Below are 21,241 nucleotides of genomic sequence, written 5' to 3'. Positions count from 1 at the left end.
TTGTGTTTACGCAAGATGAGTTGCCTACTGGTGAAGTCCAACAACAATATGATCCCTTGATGATTGTGGTTGTCATGAAAGACACTGCTATAAGATGAACACTAGTAGATAATGGCTCTGGCCTTAATGTGTGTAGCATCAATCTATTGCATAAGATGAATGTGGATACATCTCTTATGGAGCCTGACTCTCGTTCTATTCGTGGCTTTGATAATGTGGCTAAGACTTCATTGGGTATCATCACCTTACCTCTCACAGTGGGACCTGTTACTTTGCCTACTCCTATCCATGTTATGCCAGGAAATTTAACATACAACTTGTTATTAGGGAGGCCTTGGATTCATAGCATGCAAGCTGTCCCCTCTACATTGCATAGACAAGTTAAATTCATCTATAACAATAAGACATATACTTTGATGGGAGATACTAATTTTCAAGCTTGTCTACAAACATCTAATTCCAAAGGAGATTCTTCTAAGCCATCCTCATCTAGTGATGACTCTTTAAACAAGAAACCTATCGATGAGTCTTCGCTTTCCGATGATCAAAATCCTTGGGATGAATCTGGAATTCCTAAGGAAGATCCTTCTCGGCTTGAAACTACACATAAAAAGGATTTTGATCCTGAGAAGATTCTCGTAGAAGATGATTGGGGATCTCTTGACTTTAACCCTACCTTTGTGGGTGAATATAAGATTCCTTCTAGAGAACTTAAAGTTGAAAAGAAGGAAGAAGCTGAAAATCACAAAGTTGGAAAGAAAGAAGAAACTAAAAGACAATCAACCCTGCCTGAAGCTATGAGTAATAATTTTGTGGCCGCTTCTCAAACTTCCTCTTCTCACATCTATAACTATGAAGAGTTTGATTCTTTGTCTTATGAAAAACCACCTTCTCTTCCTGAAATGGCTGATCGTTATGGTCGTGGTTTTCGCATTTTTGCTAAGCATGGGTATCATGGAAAAGGTTGTGGTGCTAATGAACAAGGGATTAGAGTTCCCCTAGAGACTAATTTTCAACATTATGCCTTTGGACTTGGCTATAATCCCTGCAGACGTACTAAAGCCTCTAAAAGACCATGCATTAGTGTTAATGCCATCTCTACATCTTTATCAATACAACACCTTGAGTATATTGATGAGGATTCTTCGGGTGATTGTGCTCTAGATATCTTCCCTACCAACGATGCTTTAGCTGAGTTCTTGGGAGCCTATGACACTCTTCCTCGTTATCATCACAATAGGGGACTCCCTTATTGTTTGAACACTGAAGCTTATTTTGGAAAAGAGATTGATAATGATAAGACTGTGATAGAATTCCCTCAGTTAAAGGATACTCCTCAACAAAGTAATCTCCTCATAAGTGATACCCTTGATGTTAAGATGGATCCTTGCAACAAAGAAAAAATCATTAAAATTGGAAAATGTTTGGATGAAGAGGAACAGAAACAATATGAAGAACTATTGCATGAATTCCCTGAGATCTTTGCTTGGGCATATTCTGACATGCCTGGTATAGATCCTAAGATTGTTACTCATAATATCGTCTTAGTACCTGATGCTAAGCCCGTGAAACAAAAGATTCAAAAAATGAATCCTAAGATAGCTCTGCTTGTTAAAGCTGAGATTGAAAAGTTATTGGAGGCTGGATTTATCCGCCCTATTGACTATTCCCCATGGATTTCAAACATTGTCGCTGTGGCTAAACCAGATAACAAAATAAGAATGTGTACCGACTTTCGGGATCTAAATAAGGCTTCTTTAAAAGATGATTTCCCTCTTCCAAACATTGATATGATAGTTGATTCTACGGCAGGACATGCCCTCTTATCCTTCATGGATGGTTTTTCAGGCTACAATCAAATTTTCATTAACCCTCAAGATCAATACAAAACCGCTTTCACCACTCCTTGGGGTACGTTTTGTTGGATAATGATGCCTTTTGGAATTAAAAACGCCAGTGCAACTTATCAACGAGCGATGACCCTTATCTTTCATGATTATATGCATAAGATTTTAGAGGATTACGTTGATGATATTTTGGCTAAATCCTTTCTTCGCATGGATCATGTTAAAGTCCTTCGTCAAATCTTCGAAAGAATTCGTAAATATCACATATGCTTGAATCCTCGAAAATGTGTTTTTGGTGTGGATAGTGGAAAACTATTAGGATTCATAGTTTCGCATCGTGGGATTGAGGTGGACACTAAGAAAATAGATGCTATTGTTAACATGCCACCTCCTCGAAATGTCTCTCAACTTAAAAGCTTACAAGGAAAGATTCAAGCTATTCGTAGGTTTGTGTCTCAACTTGCGGATCGTACCTTTCCTTTTACTCAACTTCTTAAAAAGGATATCACTTTTCAGTGGAATGAGGATTGTCAACAAGCATTTGAAGATTTAAAAGTGTATTTAGCTAGTCCTCCTATTCTTCAACCTGCCGAACCTTCTAAACCCTTTATCCTGTATACAGCTGCTTCTTCTCATGCTCTCGCAGCATTGTTAGCACAACATGATAAAGATGGTAAGGAGTGTCCGGTGTATTACATAAGTCGTACCTTACTCGATTATGAGACCCAATATTCTGTGATAGAAAGACAATGCTTGGCCGTGGTGTTTGCGACTCAGAAATTGAGACATTATCTTTTAAATTCAGAAGTCCATGTCATGGTTAAGTTTGATCCGTTGAAGCATCTTTTCTCTAAAACTGATTTATCAGGACGTCTCGCTAAGTGGGTTATGATGTTAACTGAATTTGACCTTAAATTTGTTTCACAAAGAGCAATTAAAGGACAAGCGTTGACTGATCACTTAGTTGAGGCTCCTTCACCTTTTTCATTCCCTAACCCTGAGTCCTTTCCTGATGACTTCATTCTTTCTATAGAGAAAGATGAAACTTGGGAGTTATATTTTGATGGCTCTAAGTGTCATACGGGATCGGGGGCAGGTGTTGTTTTGGTTTCTCCTACAAAGAAACCTATTCCCTTATCATATCGTCTAAATTTCCTGTGTACCAATAACATTGCTGAGTATGAGGCTCTTATAGTAGGAATAAAAGCAGCCCTAGCTCTTAATATAAAACACATACATATCTATGGAGATTCGCAATTAATTATAAGACAAGTAACAGGAATATATCAAGCAAAACAAGACAAATTATCACAATATAAAGACCTTGCTATATCTTTATTACAAAATTTTGATTCTTATACCATGGAACCTGTTCCTCGAAAAGATAATCGACATGCGGATGCAATGGCATGTGTGGCTTCGTTAGTATCTTTAGAGGACCCTATGGTCGATCTTAACTTCGTTATTCACAATCTTATTTCTCCAGCTATTGAAGATGATTCTAGCTTGGTAACATGTTGTGACTTTGTAGATTTGGATGAATGGTTCTCGCATATCGTACGATATTTGACTGATGGTACCTTCCCTGATTCTGCTAATAGGAACACTAGGGCTAGAATCCGCAAGCTGTCTGCTAGGTATATCATCCTTTCTAATGTCCTTTATCGAAGGGGTTATGATGGTCTTCTTCTTCGTTGTCTTAACAAGTCAGAAATCCCTGTTGCTCTTGAAGAGGCACATTCGGGTGCCTGTGGGGGGCATTTTGGGGGCAAATCCCTGGTTCATAGGTTGCTTCGTATGGGATACTATTGGCAAACTATGCAGAAGGATTCCTTCTCATTTGTTAAGAAATCTCACCAATGTCAACAACACAATAACCTGATTCATGCTCCTACCCAAGAACTCCGCTCTCAAGTAGCTTCTTGGCCCTTCTCCACATGGGGTTTGGATCTTATTGGAAAAATCTCTCCTCCTTCATCTCAAGGACACACCTTCATTATAACCGCAACAGATTACTTTACGAAGTGGGTAGAGGCTATTCCCGTTCGCTCTACTACTGCTGAAGTGATTTGTCAATTTCTTCTAGAAAACATTATTTCTCGATTTGGGATACCTTCCACTATTATCTCAGATAATGGAACATCGTTTAAGAACAAGGACGTGAAGAAATTCCTCGAGAAGTATCATATCAAACATCGATTTTCTACACCGTATTACCCTCAGTCAAATGGTCAAGCCGAATCATCCAATAAGATAATTGAGCAAATTCTTCGTAAAACCGTAAATAAGCATGGTAAGGATTGGAGTAACCAGCTAATCTACGCTCTTTGGGCCTACCGAACGAGTGTACGAATTGCTACGGGAACTACTCCTTATAATCTTGTTTATGGTGCTGACGCTATTATGCCCTTAGAGTTAGAAATTCCATCACTTAGGGTTTCTCTTAAAGGTATAGTAGATGATGACTCCTATAGAGAACAACGACTTCAACAGCTTGAGATGCTTGATGAACAGCGTATAAACGCTCTTGAGCATATTCAAGCGTATCACAAAACTCTACAGCGAAGCTATAATGATAAGGTCATTCAACGTTCCTTCTCAGTAGGTGATTTAGTCCTTTATGAGAATCAGCGCAATGTGAATGCCTTGCCGGCCGAAAAGGGAAAATTTAGTCCTAATTGGCTTGGACCATATATCGTCATTGAGGATTATGGATCAGGTGCTTACAAAATAGCAGATGTAGACGGTACACCTCTTAAAGAACCTATCAATGCTATGCACTTGCGTAGGTATTATGCTTAATTCTTCATTTCTTATCTATCTTCTTTTCAATTCTTCAACATTGGGTAATATGTTAGTATTTCTTAATTAAAGCAAAATAGAATTACATGTTATGACGTTTGATCTATATTGCTTCGTTCCTGACAAGCATTTCTTCTTACTTTATAGTTTGTCTTGAATTCATTAATGTAAATTGTAAAAGGTTTACATTTTTATAATGCTAGCATATTATACAGTGTTTTTATGTGTTAAGTAGAATCGTATCATGTTGTGTTTAAGTTCACAATTAAATCACATTAGTTGTATGATTCTTAAACTTAATGCATATTTCTTCCTTATCATCAATGTCGTACTTGATTAAATATTTTAATTAAGTCACACATGTATCAATTTAATCATGGAGTATTGAGAAATCAATCACATTGAAATTAAATTCTGAACATACATGTACATTTACCAAATGTATTAGATTTAATCAAAACAAAATATACATTGTTTTAGGCATTAAAGATAACACATTTGAGACAGAACGAGAAGCATGTATATATACATATATATGTGTGGATCGTGTACAAACATAGTTCACTGTATATCCAAAGTGTGATCTCTCTCTTACATCATACAATCATCTCCTATCCCTAGGGCTAGTGGCTGGAGAGTGTCGACTGGATGCTCCCTCCTGATCTGGCCGTGGAGGTGGACCCATGGGTGTGTAGCACGATACAGATCGTGATTGACTCCGAGAGGAACTCCTACGATCCCTATCCATGAGGATCGCACGATAGGTGGTAGCCTCGGTCTGGGCCGCTACTAGATCTCGCCGCACCTGCTGGAGGTCCTCTGATAGGACTCTCTCTCTCTGCCCCGCCTGATGGAGATCCTCTGATAGGACTCTCTCTCTCTGCCGCGCCTGATGGAGATCCTCCGATAGGACTCCCTCTCTCTGCCGCGCCTGACGGAGATCCTCTGATAGGATTCTCTCTCTCTCCCTCCATATATCTACCTGTAATCGGAATGGGAAAAACAAATCCTCATGTCGACCCGCGTTCCCCTGAGGCCTGTAGGTAATCTGTGAGGAACTAGGAATCTGTGCTATCATGGAGATGTCTATCATTGCCTGCTGAATCAAGGAACGCCACTCCTGCACATTAGCTGTGGTAGTAGAACAGAATTTTTGTTAGTACCATTCTATATCATCAAAGCATTAATCAATCAATATAAACCTACTATACCTGGACCTCCCTCGCGCCAGTAGGGATCATGATATGGTAGCATCTGTGACTGGGAACTGCTAGGCTCCCCTCGCTCGAATACTCTATCCACGATGGGTGTAGGCTGGACGGTACTGGTGACAGGTCTCCGTATCGCCTCCTGTTCCCCCTGTTGGGGAATAAGAGGTGGATCCAGGGCTATGGTATCGTCTCCTGAGTGGTGGGGAGCTGCATCCGACTCCTCCTCATCATCTCTATCATCCTCCTCGTCGTCCTCCTCATCATCCTCATCCTCATCCGCATCATCACCTGCATCCTCCTCGTCCTCCTCTCTATCTGCATCCTCCTCCTCCTCATCACTGGGCTGATCGCCTGTAGGTGGATCAGGATCTCCCGTCTCCTCATGACCCTCTCCCTCATCTGGCTCCTCTGACCTGGATCCCTCGTCCTCGTCTCGGTCTCCATGTCTCCATGGGCCCGGATAGCCTGTCGGATGATCTGGTGGAAAGATAGGACCTGGATATGATCTCATGAACCATGAAACATATCTACGCTGTGCTCCAGGCTCTGCAGAATAGTCAGTGACTACATCCTGATCTGATCCCTCCAAGTCTGTCGTCTCAATATCATCCACCGTCGGTCTCGCTACTGCTCTAGGTCTGGGAAGGACCCGTGAGTGTCGAGTATAGATGGGCACATCGGCTGGAACACACTGCTCTAGTCCGAACTGCCTCCGTACTCGGTCAAAGTAGAAAGGGACTATGATGTGTGCATATCGTCCTCGCAGTAGGCGGTTCCTCTGTAGACATGCTAACTGTCTCTCCATACCATCCCATCTGTGCATCCGTAGGTAAGGTCTCCACACTATCACCTCGGCTGTCAGTCTGTCAATAATCACTCTCCAATACAACAAATCCCCAAATCTCCACTCGCTGGTCAGTGGATAAGCGAACACCCTAGGTCGCTCGCTCGCTATACTCAGTGGATAGTCGACGGGCCTGGTGCATGTGAAGTGCTCTAAGATCCACACCTGCAGAAGTGTGCATGTCATCAAACTACAACCCTGTCCGAATACATACTCCTCAAGGTCGTGATAGAGATGTGCAACCATACTCCGACCCCATGCATAAACTCTCCTATGTCTCTCCATCCCTCTGATACACCATGTGAGGCCCCCATGCATGTGTGTCCCTCGCCCATTAGGGCTGACGGCTAGTGCTATGATGGCTATCATGAGGCGTCTCAGAAGTGGTATCTCTCCTGTAGGATGTAAGAGCCAGCTGACCATGATACGACCTCTCGTCTCGCTCGGCATGACTCTCCCTATGCAGTACATCTGCTCCCTCTGATGATCCTCTGCTACCCGATCAGTCGCATATGTGACTATCGCTCCTCTGATAGGAAGACGTAGTATACGGTACACATCCTCGAGTGTGACCGTCAGCTCTCCTACCGGAAGGTGAAAGGTACAGGTGTCAGGATCCCATCTCTCCATCAGTGCCATCAGCATCGCAGGATGAAATCGAATGGCCGGCATAAGAATCATGTACCACAATCCTACTATCGATAAGGTGTCTCTCTCTGACTGGGTCAGCCGCGGAATCTAATCTCGCAAAGTACGAAGGATGTGTCCCGCTGTGTGCTCTCTCATGTACGGGAGACCTTGCAAAACGAAAACATGACCAAAATCAGTACTCAATCATCAAAATCGCAAATGCAAACTGTTGAACATTGAATGCTTGCCTTGTAACCCCTCGCCAGGCCCTGATTGGGGACCATGGCGCCCTGTCAGGGACCATGGCGCCCTGCAGGGACCATGGCACCCTGGGGGGACCAGGGCGCCCCTCAGGGACTAGGGCGCCCTAGGTGGGCCCCGTTCGGCATTCAGGGTCCGCATTCGATCACAGAAAAGTCAAACATGCGAGAAATCAAAAGTCAAACGTTCAGTCAACTCACCTCGTCCAGTGGCTCGTCGTCGATCACGGCCTGGCGTAGGATCTCGATCCTCGTGGGACGCTCCGGTCGTCATGAAGGCATGATGACTAGGTGGGCTCCGCTGCACTGAATAGTATCCTGAAATCGGCAAAGTGACGAATACAAGTGTCACTTTCGAAGTATATACTCTCGTTTGTCTATTCTTACTTCTCGAAACCCTAATTTTTCCCCTATCATTCATTTTATCATAACTTGGGTTTGGGAGATGCGATTTTCGAGCCGTTTGTTGCGTTGGAATCGTATTTTCCTTCTTCTACTCTCGGGATGTTCCAAAAAGTGCTCTGATGAAGCCTATTTAGTGAACACCCCTCATCAACACTCTATTACACAATTTGTCGCAAGTAAACATGCTACCCTGTTTCACCTCCCTAAATAAGCAAGTCGAAATAGGGGGGGGCATATAGCTACTCACAGATTTCATCACTTTCCCTAGTAAGCATTAGGTGATTTTGTGATCTAACGTTTGTTTGTAGGGTGCGGTTCCTAACTGTGTACTGCAGATACCGCTGGGGGCTTCGTCCGACGACTTATGGATATATCCTTTTTCAAATAATGTTTACTTTTCTGCACTTTAGCTTGCATATGCACGTAGTACTCATATGACCACTAAAGTGGGGGCTAAATGTAGCGTCGTAAATTGTACGCACTCGCTAGGGTGGTACAATTTCACACCTAGTTTAGCACCCGCCTTAGCGCATTTTGCATTCTACATTGCATTTCTCCTTAAGCACTTAATTAATCAAATTAATTAGGTCTAAAGTCTTATTTCATCATTCTCTACATCATAAAGTAGGGCCCTTTCACTAAAGCACGCCCTTCGCATTTTATTCCTCCAATACATCACTTAATCAAAAACCCTAATTAAGTCCTATTTCGAACTTGGGGGCTTGGTTTCGGGGTCTAAACATCTCGAAATCACCTGTAACTTCGGGATTCTCTCTAAAATCATCATATCCGACGGCCCTGAAAATTTGGTGAAAAGTTGTCGGGACCATGGCGCCCATGCAACATGGTCCCGGACATTTTTCCCAAAATTTTGGGAGCACGATCCAATCATAAAATAAAGCTTAACCCCAAGAAATTGGCGGGATATTCAATCTCTAGGTCAGCCAAAATACGAATTTACGACCTAGGGTTTCATACATAAAAGCTCTCTTTCCTCATTTGAAGGGATCCGATTTTTGGTTTCCAGGAACTTCATAGGCAGCGAAAGAGCAGATCTTTGAAGACTTCAACAACACTCAACATCATTCTATCAAGCATCTATCAAATTCATTCATTCATCCAATTAGGGCTTGGAAGACATTGAAGAACAATAGGAGATTACCGACTGAAGATTGGCTTGTACTCCTCCCTTGAGGGTTGGGTATGATTTCATATTGTTTTCATGTCCTTACATAAGCTTTGATATATCATTTATTCATGCTTTAGATCACATTGCATCTTGATTTAGAGCATTTGCATTATCATTTACAAGCAATTAGGGTTTACTTTCTAGGTTGCTCTAGTTTGCTTTCTTGCATTTTGGACCTTGCACACACACTAGGTCTGCACACACAATACATTTTACAAAACAACTTGGCTATTCGTGGAGGTGGAAATCACCAAAGCGGGGGTTTGACTAAGGCAAAACCCTATACAGCCGCCCTTCCCCCTTTTCAGATATTATTGCAGGTTTCGGGATTCGGACGACGCCGCAGGACACAGATCCGGAAAGAGGAGACTGAGACAGAACTCTGTGTGCAATTGCAGCTCAGAAGACTGGGACAGGGGCGCTGGGCACCCTGGTCCTGCCAGGACAGGGGCGCTGGGCGCCCTAGTCCCTGGGACAGAGGCGCTGGGCGCCCTGGTCCTCCGGACAGACAGCTTTCCAACAGTTTCCAGACAATGTTTCAGGGTGCAAAACAGTGGTTTCCGGTGCAGTTTTCAGGATAGTGGCGCCCGCGCCCCCGTCCCGAACATTTTCAGTCTGATTTCGACTCCAGGTACATATCTGCATTCTTATTTTATCCTTACATTTACAGCTGTTCATTATTTAATCTCAATTCTGCAAACTTGTTACTAGTTCATACTTACATTTTGAGGTTAGGGTTTGAACTTGTATCATTTTAGCTTTCAATTTCAACAAGGGAATAGAAATCCTAATAGATATCCCGTGGCTCTCTCTTTCACCAAAAGAAGTAGCCAATTGTGCGATATCTCTAGGCTCTTTCGTATTCCGCAATGTGTGTCAAAAGGTAGGATTAGGGTACATTGACCTAGTCTCGCTTTTTTCCCCTACACAAGTTGAAACAAAACCACTTTGATGCAAAACCTATGAAGAAAGAATCTCCAGCAAGATGCCAAGACTTTGCATGTGAGGAAATCACCAACAATCGCTCAAAATAACCTCCAAAATCCACAAATTTGAGCACAAGATCCAAACCAACAAATCCCACACAAAACCACTCACAAATAATTTAAAACCACTCACAAATATTCAAATACCACTCTCAAATTATCAAAACCACCCTTCAATTATAAAACCCACTCTCCAACCTTGAATACCACTTGTTAGAGTATTCGGGTATTTACTTGATTAATTAAACAATATTTGTTTAATTATTTAAGTTCCCTTTATCTCTTTTACACTTAAGCTAACTTTAGGTGCATAATAATTAATTCTTTTATTAACTATTATGTGCAAATCTAGGTTTTCCTTTTTAGGGTTTCTTGACCTATTAAAGGTTGAGTTCTTTCTTTTGTATTGTAAGGATTATCACATTACACATTTTGTGAATATTGAGCTCTCATTTTTTTGAGCATATTTTCTGTGTATTTGTTTTATCTGTTATTTATTTCCTCAACTTCTTCATGGTATCAAAGCTTCAAATCTGCAGCTATCTGTTCTTGTTTTGAGAATTTTAGCATTGGAAGCAGATCTAGGGTTTCAGGAAGTTTTTTTTATGTACTTAGGGATAGGCCTTTTTTTGGGCACGTTAGGCCTAAACGGAGCTCACCATTGTGCTCAGAAGGCCCAAAAACCCCTATAGTCATATAAACTTGACCATTTTTGGCTCTTGAGCCTCTGGGAGTATTTTTTCTCCAATCCTAGGCCATATGGCTCTGGCACGTAGTTCGAGAATTTTTTTTTCAAAAAAATAATTTTTTGCCTTTTTACAATGCAAGCTGATTTTTTGATTTTTTGATTTTTTGAAAAAAAAATAAAAAATCAAAACACTTTACAAGGCGAAATATTTCTTTGAAAAATCTAAATTTTTTTTTTTTTTTGGGGGCTCCCACGGTATGCAGGGTACCATGGGGCCCTTGCCTTATCGCAGGCCCTACGGGTGTCAATATGACCCCCGTCGTCGCTTCCCTGGCCGCCGTCGTCACTTCCCCGGCTCCTCGCATATTGCAGCTCCCCGTCGGTCGCATCTTTCCGGCCGCAGCTCCCTGGCCTCCGCTGCCCGTAGACCCTGCTGGCACCGCCTCTGCGCTACGCCACCCACGTCGACCTCCCTACTGGCACCGTAGCCCTTGCTGCCAGCGCCTATGCATTGCGCCACCCGCGCCGACCTCCTTGTTGACCCTGCCGGCCCCTGCCACCGCTGCCTCTGTGCTGCGCCACCTGCGTCGGCCTCCCTGCGACCCCGTCAGCCCCCGCCGCCAGCCTTCCTGCCTGTAGCCCCTTCCCGACCCCCGCCGCCCGCAGCTCCTCACCGGCCCCTAGTCGCCCTGGCTTCGCTTGCCGAAAACCATAGCCCTAGATGAAAACAACCGCCCGCCCACCGTTGCGCCACCTGCCCGCCACCACTGTGCCGCCCACGGGCCACCTCCGCCCACCCTCGCCACTAGACTACCCCTCCCTCTTGTTTTGAAGGGGGGTTTGGTTTTTTTGCCATAACTTGGGCATACGGAGTTGTTTTTTCAAAAACGAATAGGCGTCGGAAAGCTGGTTTTGAAACGAACCTCGTGATGTTGGAATTTTTTTCCAATTTTTCTATTTGACTATGTTTTTTTCTAATCAAAGTGGGGTCTTTGTTTTGCACTCAGGGAGCCATAGAATGAGCATCCGAACTCCATTTTTCAAAAATTTATATCATTGGAAAGTTTGTCTTGTTTACTTTCCAGCCATATGAGTTTTCTTTCCAGATTCTTCTCCAGTAATATTCTCTTCAGCTTTTTTCTTTTTCAGCACCTTGTGGATATCTTGGTTGTTTCAGGTCTTGGGATCTCTTCTCTAAGTAGGATGTCTCTATTTTGGTTCTCCTTTATATTTCCAGTCTTCTTATCATTGTAGCTTCATTTATGCAAACACATTGAGATAAAGTGCCATCATGCATTGTTTACTTGGGATCTTGCACATCTTGTGCCTTATTGTACACGCACTACTTATAAAGTGCCATGAGGGGGTTGATGTTTGCCTTGTTTTCCATCCACCTTTGTCCAGTGAGTGTTCCTTCCACGACACTATGTACTTTCTTAGAACCTTCGATGTTCCTGGTTCTTTGTCATGCAGCTCTTGTTGGGCGTTCTTTTCAGTGTACCTTTCCCTCTCCCTCTTCAACATTATGGGGAGGTTTGTCCTGTTGGTTCTAATACTTCTATGGTTTGATTGATCAGCTCTTCAGGCTTTAGTTTCACATGCCATCTGTATCTTTGAGTTCAGTTGTTTGCCTTGTTTGCCATCTGATTCGAGTAGTGTCATTTGAGGGCACTCATACAGATTACAATCTTCTCTACCTGGTCATGTTCTATTTCAATGGAGGTTCTTCAGATCAGCAATTTCTCTTCGACAGTGTTTGCATCTATTTCATGCTTCAGTGGTGTTCTTTTCCATCTCTTTTTGGAGTAGAGTTTTTTCCCACGTGGTTTTCTCTATTTCTCCGGTTCATAGAGATTTGGTTGTATTTGGGTACCTGATCAGGCCTTGTTGCCGAGACCCATCTTTCATGCTTTCAGTAGTTGTTCTAGGTTTTAGCTTCTCCCTAAGTCTAGCTTAAGGGGGTGTTAGAGTATTCGGGTATTTACTTGATTAATTAAACAATATTTGTTTAATTATTTAAGTTCCCTTTATCTCTTTTACACTTAAGCTAACTTTAGGTGCATAATAATTAATTCTTTTATTAATTATTATATGCAAATCTAGGTTTTCCTTTTTAGGGTTTCTTGACCTATTAAAGGTTGAGTTCTTTCTTTTGTATTGTAAGGATTATCACATTACACATTTTGTGAATATTGAGCTCTCATCTTTTTGAGCATATTTTCAGTGTATTTGTTTTATTTGTTATTTGCTTCCTTGCTTCTCCTTGTAACAGGGTTTTCAGCTTGCAGAGATCATTTGGGCTCCTGTGGTGTTGTGTTTCTCAACTCCAACACTACCCTCTAATTTTTTTTTAAATCACCCACAAAATCTCCTCCCCAAAATCGTCCCCCCAAAAATTTCTAAAACAACTTCACACTTTCAAAACCATTTCCTCCCACATTCACAAATGAGAAAGGCAACCTGCCATAAGAAACCCCTCTCCACTCAAAATGAAAATAGAAATTAGCATTTGAACTCCAACACTAAATTCATTTCCAAAATGAATATATATATTTTATTTAATAATCAATATCTTTCTCACACAATTAATTATAAATATAATAATAATAATAACCATATAATATTTTCATGCAATTAATAATAGTAATAATATTAATAACCATACTATAATACAAAGACATAATATCATAATGATATAATCATGTAATACTAATGTCAATATTAATAATAATATTTTAATAATATAACTAATATAACAATCATATATAAATGATTCTATCCAACAAACTATGATATATATATATATATATATATATATATATATATATATATATATATATATATATATATATATTAACCTCAATTATTAAATACAAAATAAAAGCAAATCATACGATTCCTCGGGTTAGGAATAATAAATAATTGCCAAACACAATCCATAATTTAAAGAAATGTGAAATAATAAAATCTCTTAAACTTCTAGTTTACATATTCAATTATACGCATATTCATATTGCCTTTACATGTAGGATATTTGTATAGATGTACACACATAAATTAATTGCCTTATGATCAACGTAAACCAAACATTAAATGCCACATATAAAACAATGAATAACATAACTTAACCAAAATAATATTCAACACAAAAACACACAAGGCCTAAGGACAACTCAAGACCTAGACCACACAAACTAAATTAGGCTATAGGATAGGTTTTGGATGTGATAAGGGCCTTGATGTCACCTCCAAACAACTACCATTGGGATTAAAGACACGCTCAGACCTGTATAGCCAGGTGGAGTCGATGTCTAGTACCTGCATCCTGCATGAAACCAACCGTCTATATGCATACATACATAACACTCAGATCTAGTGAAAGGAAATCACAACATCATATGGCTCTCACAAGTGAGAAATATGATATCGTTCCCTTCACCCTAATCAACAATCAAATACACATCGGTTAACTAGTCTACTCACACATCATTATAAAAATATGTTCATCATACCAGGGCTAGCTCATGATAAACATCATAGTTAGTAAACATGAACCATATCAACTGATTAATGAATAGTTAGCATAAACCTAACATCACCACATAAAATCAATAATATAAAATTCACAAGCAAATATTATAACCATCCTAAGAAGTGTGTCATGAAAGGCCACTACATCTACTTACCCTCCAACTTTGGCTGCTACAACATAGGTTAGTACATCAAAATCCCTTATAAAACTAATCATTCATCATCTTATAGAAACATTACAAAATCATAATCATTATAAGCATCAAGTCCTAAGCCAACAACACATTCTCAATCATCCATATTCCTAACTATATTGATTACCATTTAATATCAAATATATCTATTGATAACATTTTTGCAAAAGTATGATATCACAATACCTCCTTATTTGTAGCCGACCTAGAGGTGTATTACATGCACAAATGTGTGTTAATAAAAACTAAAAATATTAAATTTTACGTGTTTGTGATACTTAAATGCATGAAAAATTAAAAAAATATTTTATTTATTTAATTATTAAATAATTTTTTGCTTTGTTTAAGAGTTTAATAGAAATATAAAAAATATACAAATAGTAATATATAAATAATAATTTAATATTGATTGTAATATTATAATATAATAATAATAATTTAATATTAATTATAATATAATAAATAATAATTATTTTTAAATAAAATAATGAGTAAATAATATATCTTTTGACATATCTTACTTATATTTAAAATATATATATATATATATACTAATAATGAATTATGATCTATACTTTCAATGTCTTGTATGTTGCCATAGTCTTCATCTCTTCATTGATCGCAAGAGGACTAAATGTGCGACCAGCTGGAATCCTCTTGCTTTCCACGTGTAGAAATTGACAAAGGTATAGGGTTAAGTGTAGTGCCTTCCGAGTCAGCAATAATGTTTCTCGACTACTTTCAGGGAATTGTCAATGTCAATGTCAACGTCAAGACTAATTTTAAAAAGCAACTCTTCCGCGTAATTGTTTTCTTTCCGCGTCAATCTCGCGGACTTTGAACAGTTGAAACTTGGTGGGTCCTCTCCATTTGGTTTCCTAGAAATTCTCTGAAACTCCACTGGAAAATTCCATTCACCCTTTTCTACTCCATTCTATTTTATCTCACGCGCTTTGAACTCTTGAAACTCGTTTGGTCCCCTTCATATGCTTTCCAAGAAATTGTCTAAGACTTCACAAGAAACTTCCCTCTCTCTGTCCTTCTACTTTGTTTATCTCACGCACTTGACCTGTTGAAAGTCCACTGAAAAATTCCATTCACCCTTTTCTACTCCATTCTACTTTGTTTATCGCACGCAGTTGACCTGTTGAAACTCGTTTAGTTCCCTTCATATGCTTTCCAAGAAATTCTCTAACACTCCACAAGAAACTTCCCTCTCTCTGTCGTTCACCGCACTCAGCTTGGTTTATATAACCCCGATCGCGTTTGGGACTGCATATCCATACTCTCTCTTCAAACTTGTGCAGAACAAGTCATGGAGATTTCTGTTCAGCACCAGTCTCAGCCTCCCGCCATCAAAATCCTCTGCGATCTCAACGAGGAGTTTCATCAGTATCAGCCGCCCATCAACAGAATCCCCTTCGATGTCAACAACAAATTTAATGTGTTTCTGAGCTTTCGCGGAAAAGATGTGAGAAAAACTTTTGTCGACCATCTTTACGAATCTCTCTCTGGAGCGGGACTTAGGGTTTTCCTCGACAGCGAAGAACTGGAGAAGGGCAAAGACATCGATTCCAGCTTGCAAACGGCCATTGAAACAAGTGATGTTTTCATTCCGATATTTTCCCAACACTATGCAGAATCACCATGGTGTCTGAAGGAGGCGGCCCAGATGTTGAGATCTAATGGCTTCATCATTCCTCTGTTTTATGATGTGGAGCCCTGTGATGTTCGCTACCCTCAAAGAGAGGGAGGTCCATTCGCCGAGGCATTCAGAAAACATTACAGCCATTTAGATCGGCAGGATGAGACTACAATCGAGGAATGGAAGAATGCTCTTTATCAAATCTCTTCTCTTTCTGGTTGGACAAGGGCGGAAGAATTCGGGTTAGTAATTTGCATCCTTTTTTTTTCAATTAACCCATGGCAAAAACCAAAGGAGAACTGTTTTTTAGAGTTTCAGTTATACTATTAGCCATTTGTTTGGGGAACAAACTGTTTCCTTACAAAATCCTTCAGAGTTAGCTTGATTTTCATACTTCATACGAGCACACCACTTTGAAAAATTGTTTTTCTTTTTCATTTATAGTTCTATAAATGTTCAACTGTTTGCTAGAGTTGATTATAGCTCACTGAATAGAATCAAAGTAGATGGACGAATGTGATACCAGAAAATAAGCTCATTTTTTAGCCATCATTAATTCATTATCCATACAGTCTGCACTCTGCAATAAAGGAATGTGGTCTTATAACATCAATATTTTTCCTTGGTGAGCCAACCCTGTCATAGTCACAGCTGCCTATGTCCTCTTGTTCAACTCTTTACACCTGTTTCTAAGATGATACTTATACTAGATTATGGGCTCCTCCTTGTATTCTATTGCCTGGTTTAGTCGCTTTATTAATTTCTTCGAGATTTGCTTCAGGTCTCTTTCCACTTTACGGCCCCGAAATCCGTGAATGGTCAATTATCTCTTTTTCATGTCTGATAAGAGGGATCACTAAGTGATTTGATTTTATCAATGTTTTTTTTTGCTGTTATTGTGTTTTCTCTGCTGTCATATACATTCAATCAGCTAGTTTAAGGGTAAGGGCTACCTTAAGAAATTACACGAATAATTCGTGGTAGTCTCATTTCATTTACTCCAGGATATGTGATCATGTCATTCCAGGATATGGAATTGAATTTCATCTTTCTTTGATTAGCTAGTTTCCAATGGTGAGATCGTGTGGGGCTTTTTTTCCTCTTTTTCTGACACAAATTTTCTCAGATTTGGCCGTAGTTAGTCCTGTTAATTTAATCTTGTGAAAAAAGCACCCTCTCTTCACTCGGTTTATCCCTCTCAGCAATCACTTATACATTTAGCTATTTGCCATTAAAAAAATGTAGTTCTAAATTGGAATAAATAAGGCATTATTCCTTAAATAGTATATATAAAACCAAGAGTCTGAAAACCTTTCTCAGATAGAAATTGTGTTACTCCAGTATATCCTATTATAAATTTCGGGTGTAAACATAAGTCTGATTAAAATCATTTAGACCTCTTGATTCTTGATGGTAAGTTTGGCTCCTATTTAAAATATCAGGTTGTTAGACTTTGATCAGTATCAACGTTTACTTCCATGAGATTTTGGAAAGAATAATGTTAAGGTATTTTATATATTTATTAGCCATTTGTAGATAAAGTAAATCATTTTAGTATGTAAATTATTCAGAAGAGGCTCACTTTCTATTTTTGCTTTGCTTTCTGTTACTTTTCTTTACAGAGTAGGATATGTAGATTCTTGAAACACAAGACACAAATAAATCTTTTATTCAGAATGGATTACATTTTACACCTCAATATAGAGGTCTTACATCAATTGTTGCTCCTCCTCAATATAATAGACTTACACACTTAAAAACAAGGGGATCTCTATATCCCTAAAAATAGACTGCAAACTGAACTTGTTTGTTCTCTATATCCTTAAAAATAGACTGTAAAGTGAACTTGTTTGTTCCATACATTTAGCATGGACAACGTAGAACTCAAATTAACTTTAAGACTCCTGGATATTCTCTTTACTCCCTCATTACCGGTTACATCAGTTTTATTAAAATAAAATCCACACTTCAGGTAGCTTGACTGGCTGTCTTTAATCTATATATCAAACCCCTAATTGTCCTTGCAACATTTTTTAATTTAATGGCAAAATTGATAATTGTGAATGGTCAATAATATGTTGTATTCATCTCAGAATATATGATTTTTTTTTTTTCCTTTATAAATTCATGAGATACTCTGTAATTTTTCAACCCTATAAACTGGTCGTATAAGTGTTCCTTATATTTAGTTACGGCTTAAATTTGAATCGTAATATATGTAAGGTGATTTGCAGATACGAAGGAAGACTGGTTAAAAGGGTTGTGAAAGACGTGTTGAATACCTTAAAGATCACTCCGCTGGATGTCCCTGTTCATCTTGTGGGACTTGAAACGCATATGTGTGACCTACTCAATAGATTAGATCTCAGTTCGTCGCATAACACAGTAAGAGTGGGAGTCAGTGGTATAGGCGGCGTCGGTAAAACCACCCTGGCCAAGGCTGTTTACAATGGAATTTATGCTAGGTTTAATGCCTATTTCTTTGCACAGAAAAATAATACTCTTGTAGACTTGCAACGGGCAATTCTAAGAAGATTGGTAAATTACCATGGAGAAGTTTCAAGTGTTGCCGAGGGAAAAGCTCTGATGGAAAACCTATTGCGAGGAGTTTGTGCCCTTGTCATATTGGATGATGTGAATGATCGGAGCCACTTGGATGCAGTGAATGGGGATTGGTTCGGGCCTGGTAGCAGAATCATCATTACATCCCGAAATCGACACATACTCAATCTTGCTAAGGTTGATTCAGTTCTTGAAATGAGTGGGCTAGGGGAGGGTGAAGCTCTTCAATTGTTTTGTTGGCATGCTTTCTCGAGGGCATTCGCGGAGAACCCCTACAAACAACTTTCTACAAGAATTGCAAAAGCCTGCCGGGGACATCCTCTTGCATTGCAAGTTATTGGAGCACATTTGTTTGATAAGAAGCAGCGGGACGACATTCAATGTTGGGAAGAAGCTCTGCACAACATTGGGGAAAATCAAGAAATATCCGAAGTCCTTCGAATCAGTTACGATGGACTTAGCCATGTTGAGAAGGAAATATTTCAGGATATAGCTTATTGCTTTGCTGGTGAAAGGGAAAATGACGCTGTTATGTTCTGGGAAGTTTTACACCCAAACAGAGTTCAAACAGCCCTCAAGAACCTTTCGCTGAAAATGCTTATAGGTATAAATGTCAGTGACTCTCAAGCATTCCTCAGTATGCATGACCTTTTGCGGGAAATGGGAAGAGGAATTCAAGAGCAGGTTGATAATAATAGGAGACTGTGGCTGCCAATGGGTGCACACAGAAATTTGAGCAGAGACAGAGCAGAGGGAGTGAATATGCTCGTTTACACAGGAGAGAATGGAAGAGAGCCCGTCAGTGTCCATAGAATGCATTCCCTACGCTACCTAGTTGTGCAAAATACTATAGTGGGGAACATTGGAAACTTGGCACCGAATTTGTTATGGATAAAAATAAGAAATTGTGAATTTGTAAGTGATACATATTCATTGTTAACATTGAGAAACAGATTCCAGCTGGATAGCAATTGGTCCCAAGTCAGGATTTTAAGTGTAGACCAGTGTGCAAGTATTACGAGAATTCCAAATACACTTGACAGCTTGGTGAACCTCCGACGCCTGTATCTGCGGGATTGCATAGCTCTCACAACACTTCCAAACACTCTTGGTAACTTGTCACAATTGGAAAAGTTATATTTGGGCGGCTGTACGAGTTTAACAAGCCTTCCTCATACTGTGGGCAACTTGAGGCAGCTAAAATATTTGGGTTTGGAAGGTTGTACAGGTCTAAGAAGCCTTCCCAGCACTGTAGGCAACTTGAGGCAGCTAGAAGCATTAGATTTGTCAGGCTGTATAGGTCTAAGAAGCCTTCCCAGCACTGTAGGTGATTTAGCTCATCTAAAAGTGTTGTACTTAAGAAGATGTACAGGACTAAGTAATCTTCCCAACACAATAGGCGACCTGGCACAACTCTGGCGTTTGTCCATCTTTGGTTGTTCAGCTTTACAGAGCCTTCGTTACCCGTTGGCCAAGTTACAAAATCTAAGGAGTTTCACTTTATCAGGTTCGGGAGACATAGAAAGCTTTCATGATGCGGTGGTCAAGTCAGCCCAGGTTAGGGAGTTAAACAGGTAAAAGATCATTTATTGGTGCATTTCATTTGGTGTACACGAACGCTATTTAACTTTGAAAGAAGATATATTTCTATTGAATTGTTTGGAATTTTTTCTCGTGATAAAGTAGTGAGTAAAATGATTTTAAATTTTGCAGAAGGGTCGGCATAGGAAGCTTGGTTCAGAAGAAGTTTAATGTCTACTTTATTTACCACGCAGCAGATGAAAAGGAAATATTGATAGATTATTATAAGTACAAATACTTGCGCACCGGATCACTTCGAATATGCCCAGGCAGTTTGGATAGCGAAAGTAGTGACATTAGGGAGGCAATTGATAACATTGATAACTCTGATATTCTTGTTCCTGTATATTCCAAAAGCTTTGCGGAGTCGAATATGTGCGTGAGAATGTACGCAGCCATGAGCCGCTCGAAAGCCTTTATTATGCCTCTGCAACTTCGCACCTATACACGGCGCTATTTTAACGAAGTTACGAAAACAATGAGAGAGTTAGAAGTCAAAGGTTTTAAGATATAAAAAGTTTTTATTTTTTCATTGACATATTTTCATTGTGAATATTGAAACTATAATGTCTATTTTCCGGGGTTTAAAGTTTTGTAATGAGATTTTTGGGTAGAATATTTAAATAAAATTTGAAATTCAATTGGATTTAAAATTTTCAATCTAAAGTGTTTTAAATTATATTTAAATTTTAGTAGTTAAGTTTTTAATTTTAAATTTTATAAGTAATGTTTAAATTTTGATTAAGCTTTATGTTTATCTTGTGGAGGGAAATGTGCATGTTCTTATCTTAAAGATTTATGATTAAAGCTAAGATACAGTTTTAAGTATAATTAAATGTCTATTTTCCTCCACCTAGTAACGTGTT

General features: G+C 39.6%; 1 protein-coding gene across 2 annotated transcripts; it reads left to right on the top strand.

The window, feature by feature from the left end:
* The first annotated feature begins 15,515 nt into the window (after positions 1-15,515).
* On the top strand, positions 15,516-21,028 carry LOC131041800 (disease resistance protein RPV1-like). 2 transcript variants are annotated; one of them, XM_059221643.1, is made up of 3 exons: positions 15,516-16,474; positions 18,467-20,351; positions 20,508-20,681. In XM_059221643.1, the coding sequence occupies exons 1-3, from the start codon at positions 15,903-15,905 to the stop codon at positions 20,544-20,546; spliced, it is 2,496 nt and encodes an 831-aa protein (XP_059077626.1). In that variant the 5' UTR covers positions 15,516-15,902; the 3' UTR covers positions 20,547-20,681. The 2 variants fall into 2 exon arrangements, with proteins under 2 accessions (XP_059077626.1, XP_057830997.2); XM_057975014.2 differs by having other exon boundaries at positions 15,518-16,474; positions 18,467-20,368; positions 20,508-21,028.
* Positions 21,029-21,241: the final 213 nt, after the last annotated feature.

Source organism: Cryptomeria japonica, chromosome 5 (genome assembly GCF_030272615.1).
Source record: "Cryptomeria japonica chromosome 5, Sugi_1.0, whole genome shotgun sequence".
Classification (NCBI taxonomy): Eukaryota; Viridiplantae; Streptophyta; class Pinopsida; order Cupressales; family Cupressaceae; genus Cryptomeria; species Cryptomeria japonica.
This window is presented reverse-complemented; position numbering and strand designations above follow the sequence as displayed.

Excerpts from the sequence above, each read along its gene's own strand:
- LOC131041800 (XM_057975014.2), top strand. The coding sequence starts at position 15,903 with ATGGAGATTTCTGTTCAGCACCAGTCTCAGCCTCCCGCCATCAAAATC. Across the intron at positions 16,475-18,466 it reads ACAAGGGCGGAAGAATTCGG|ATACGAAGGAAGACTGGTTA; the intron begins GTTAGTAATTTG and ends GGTGATTTGCAG. Across the intron at positions 20,369-20,507 it reads CAGGTTAGGGAGTTAAACAG|AAGGGTCGGCATAGGAAGCT; the intron begins GTAAAAGATCAT and ends TAAATTTTGCAG.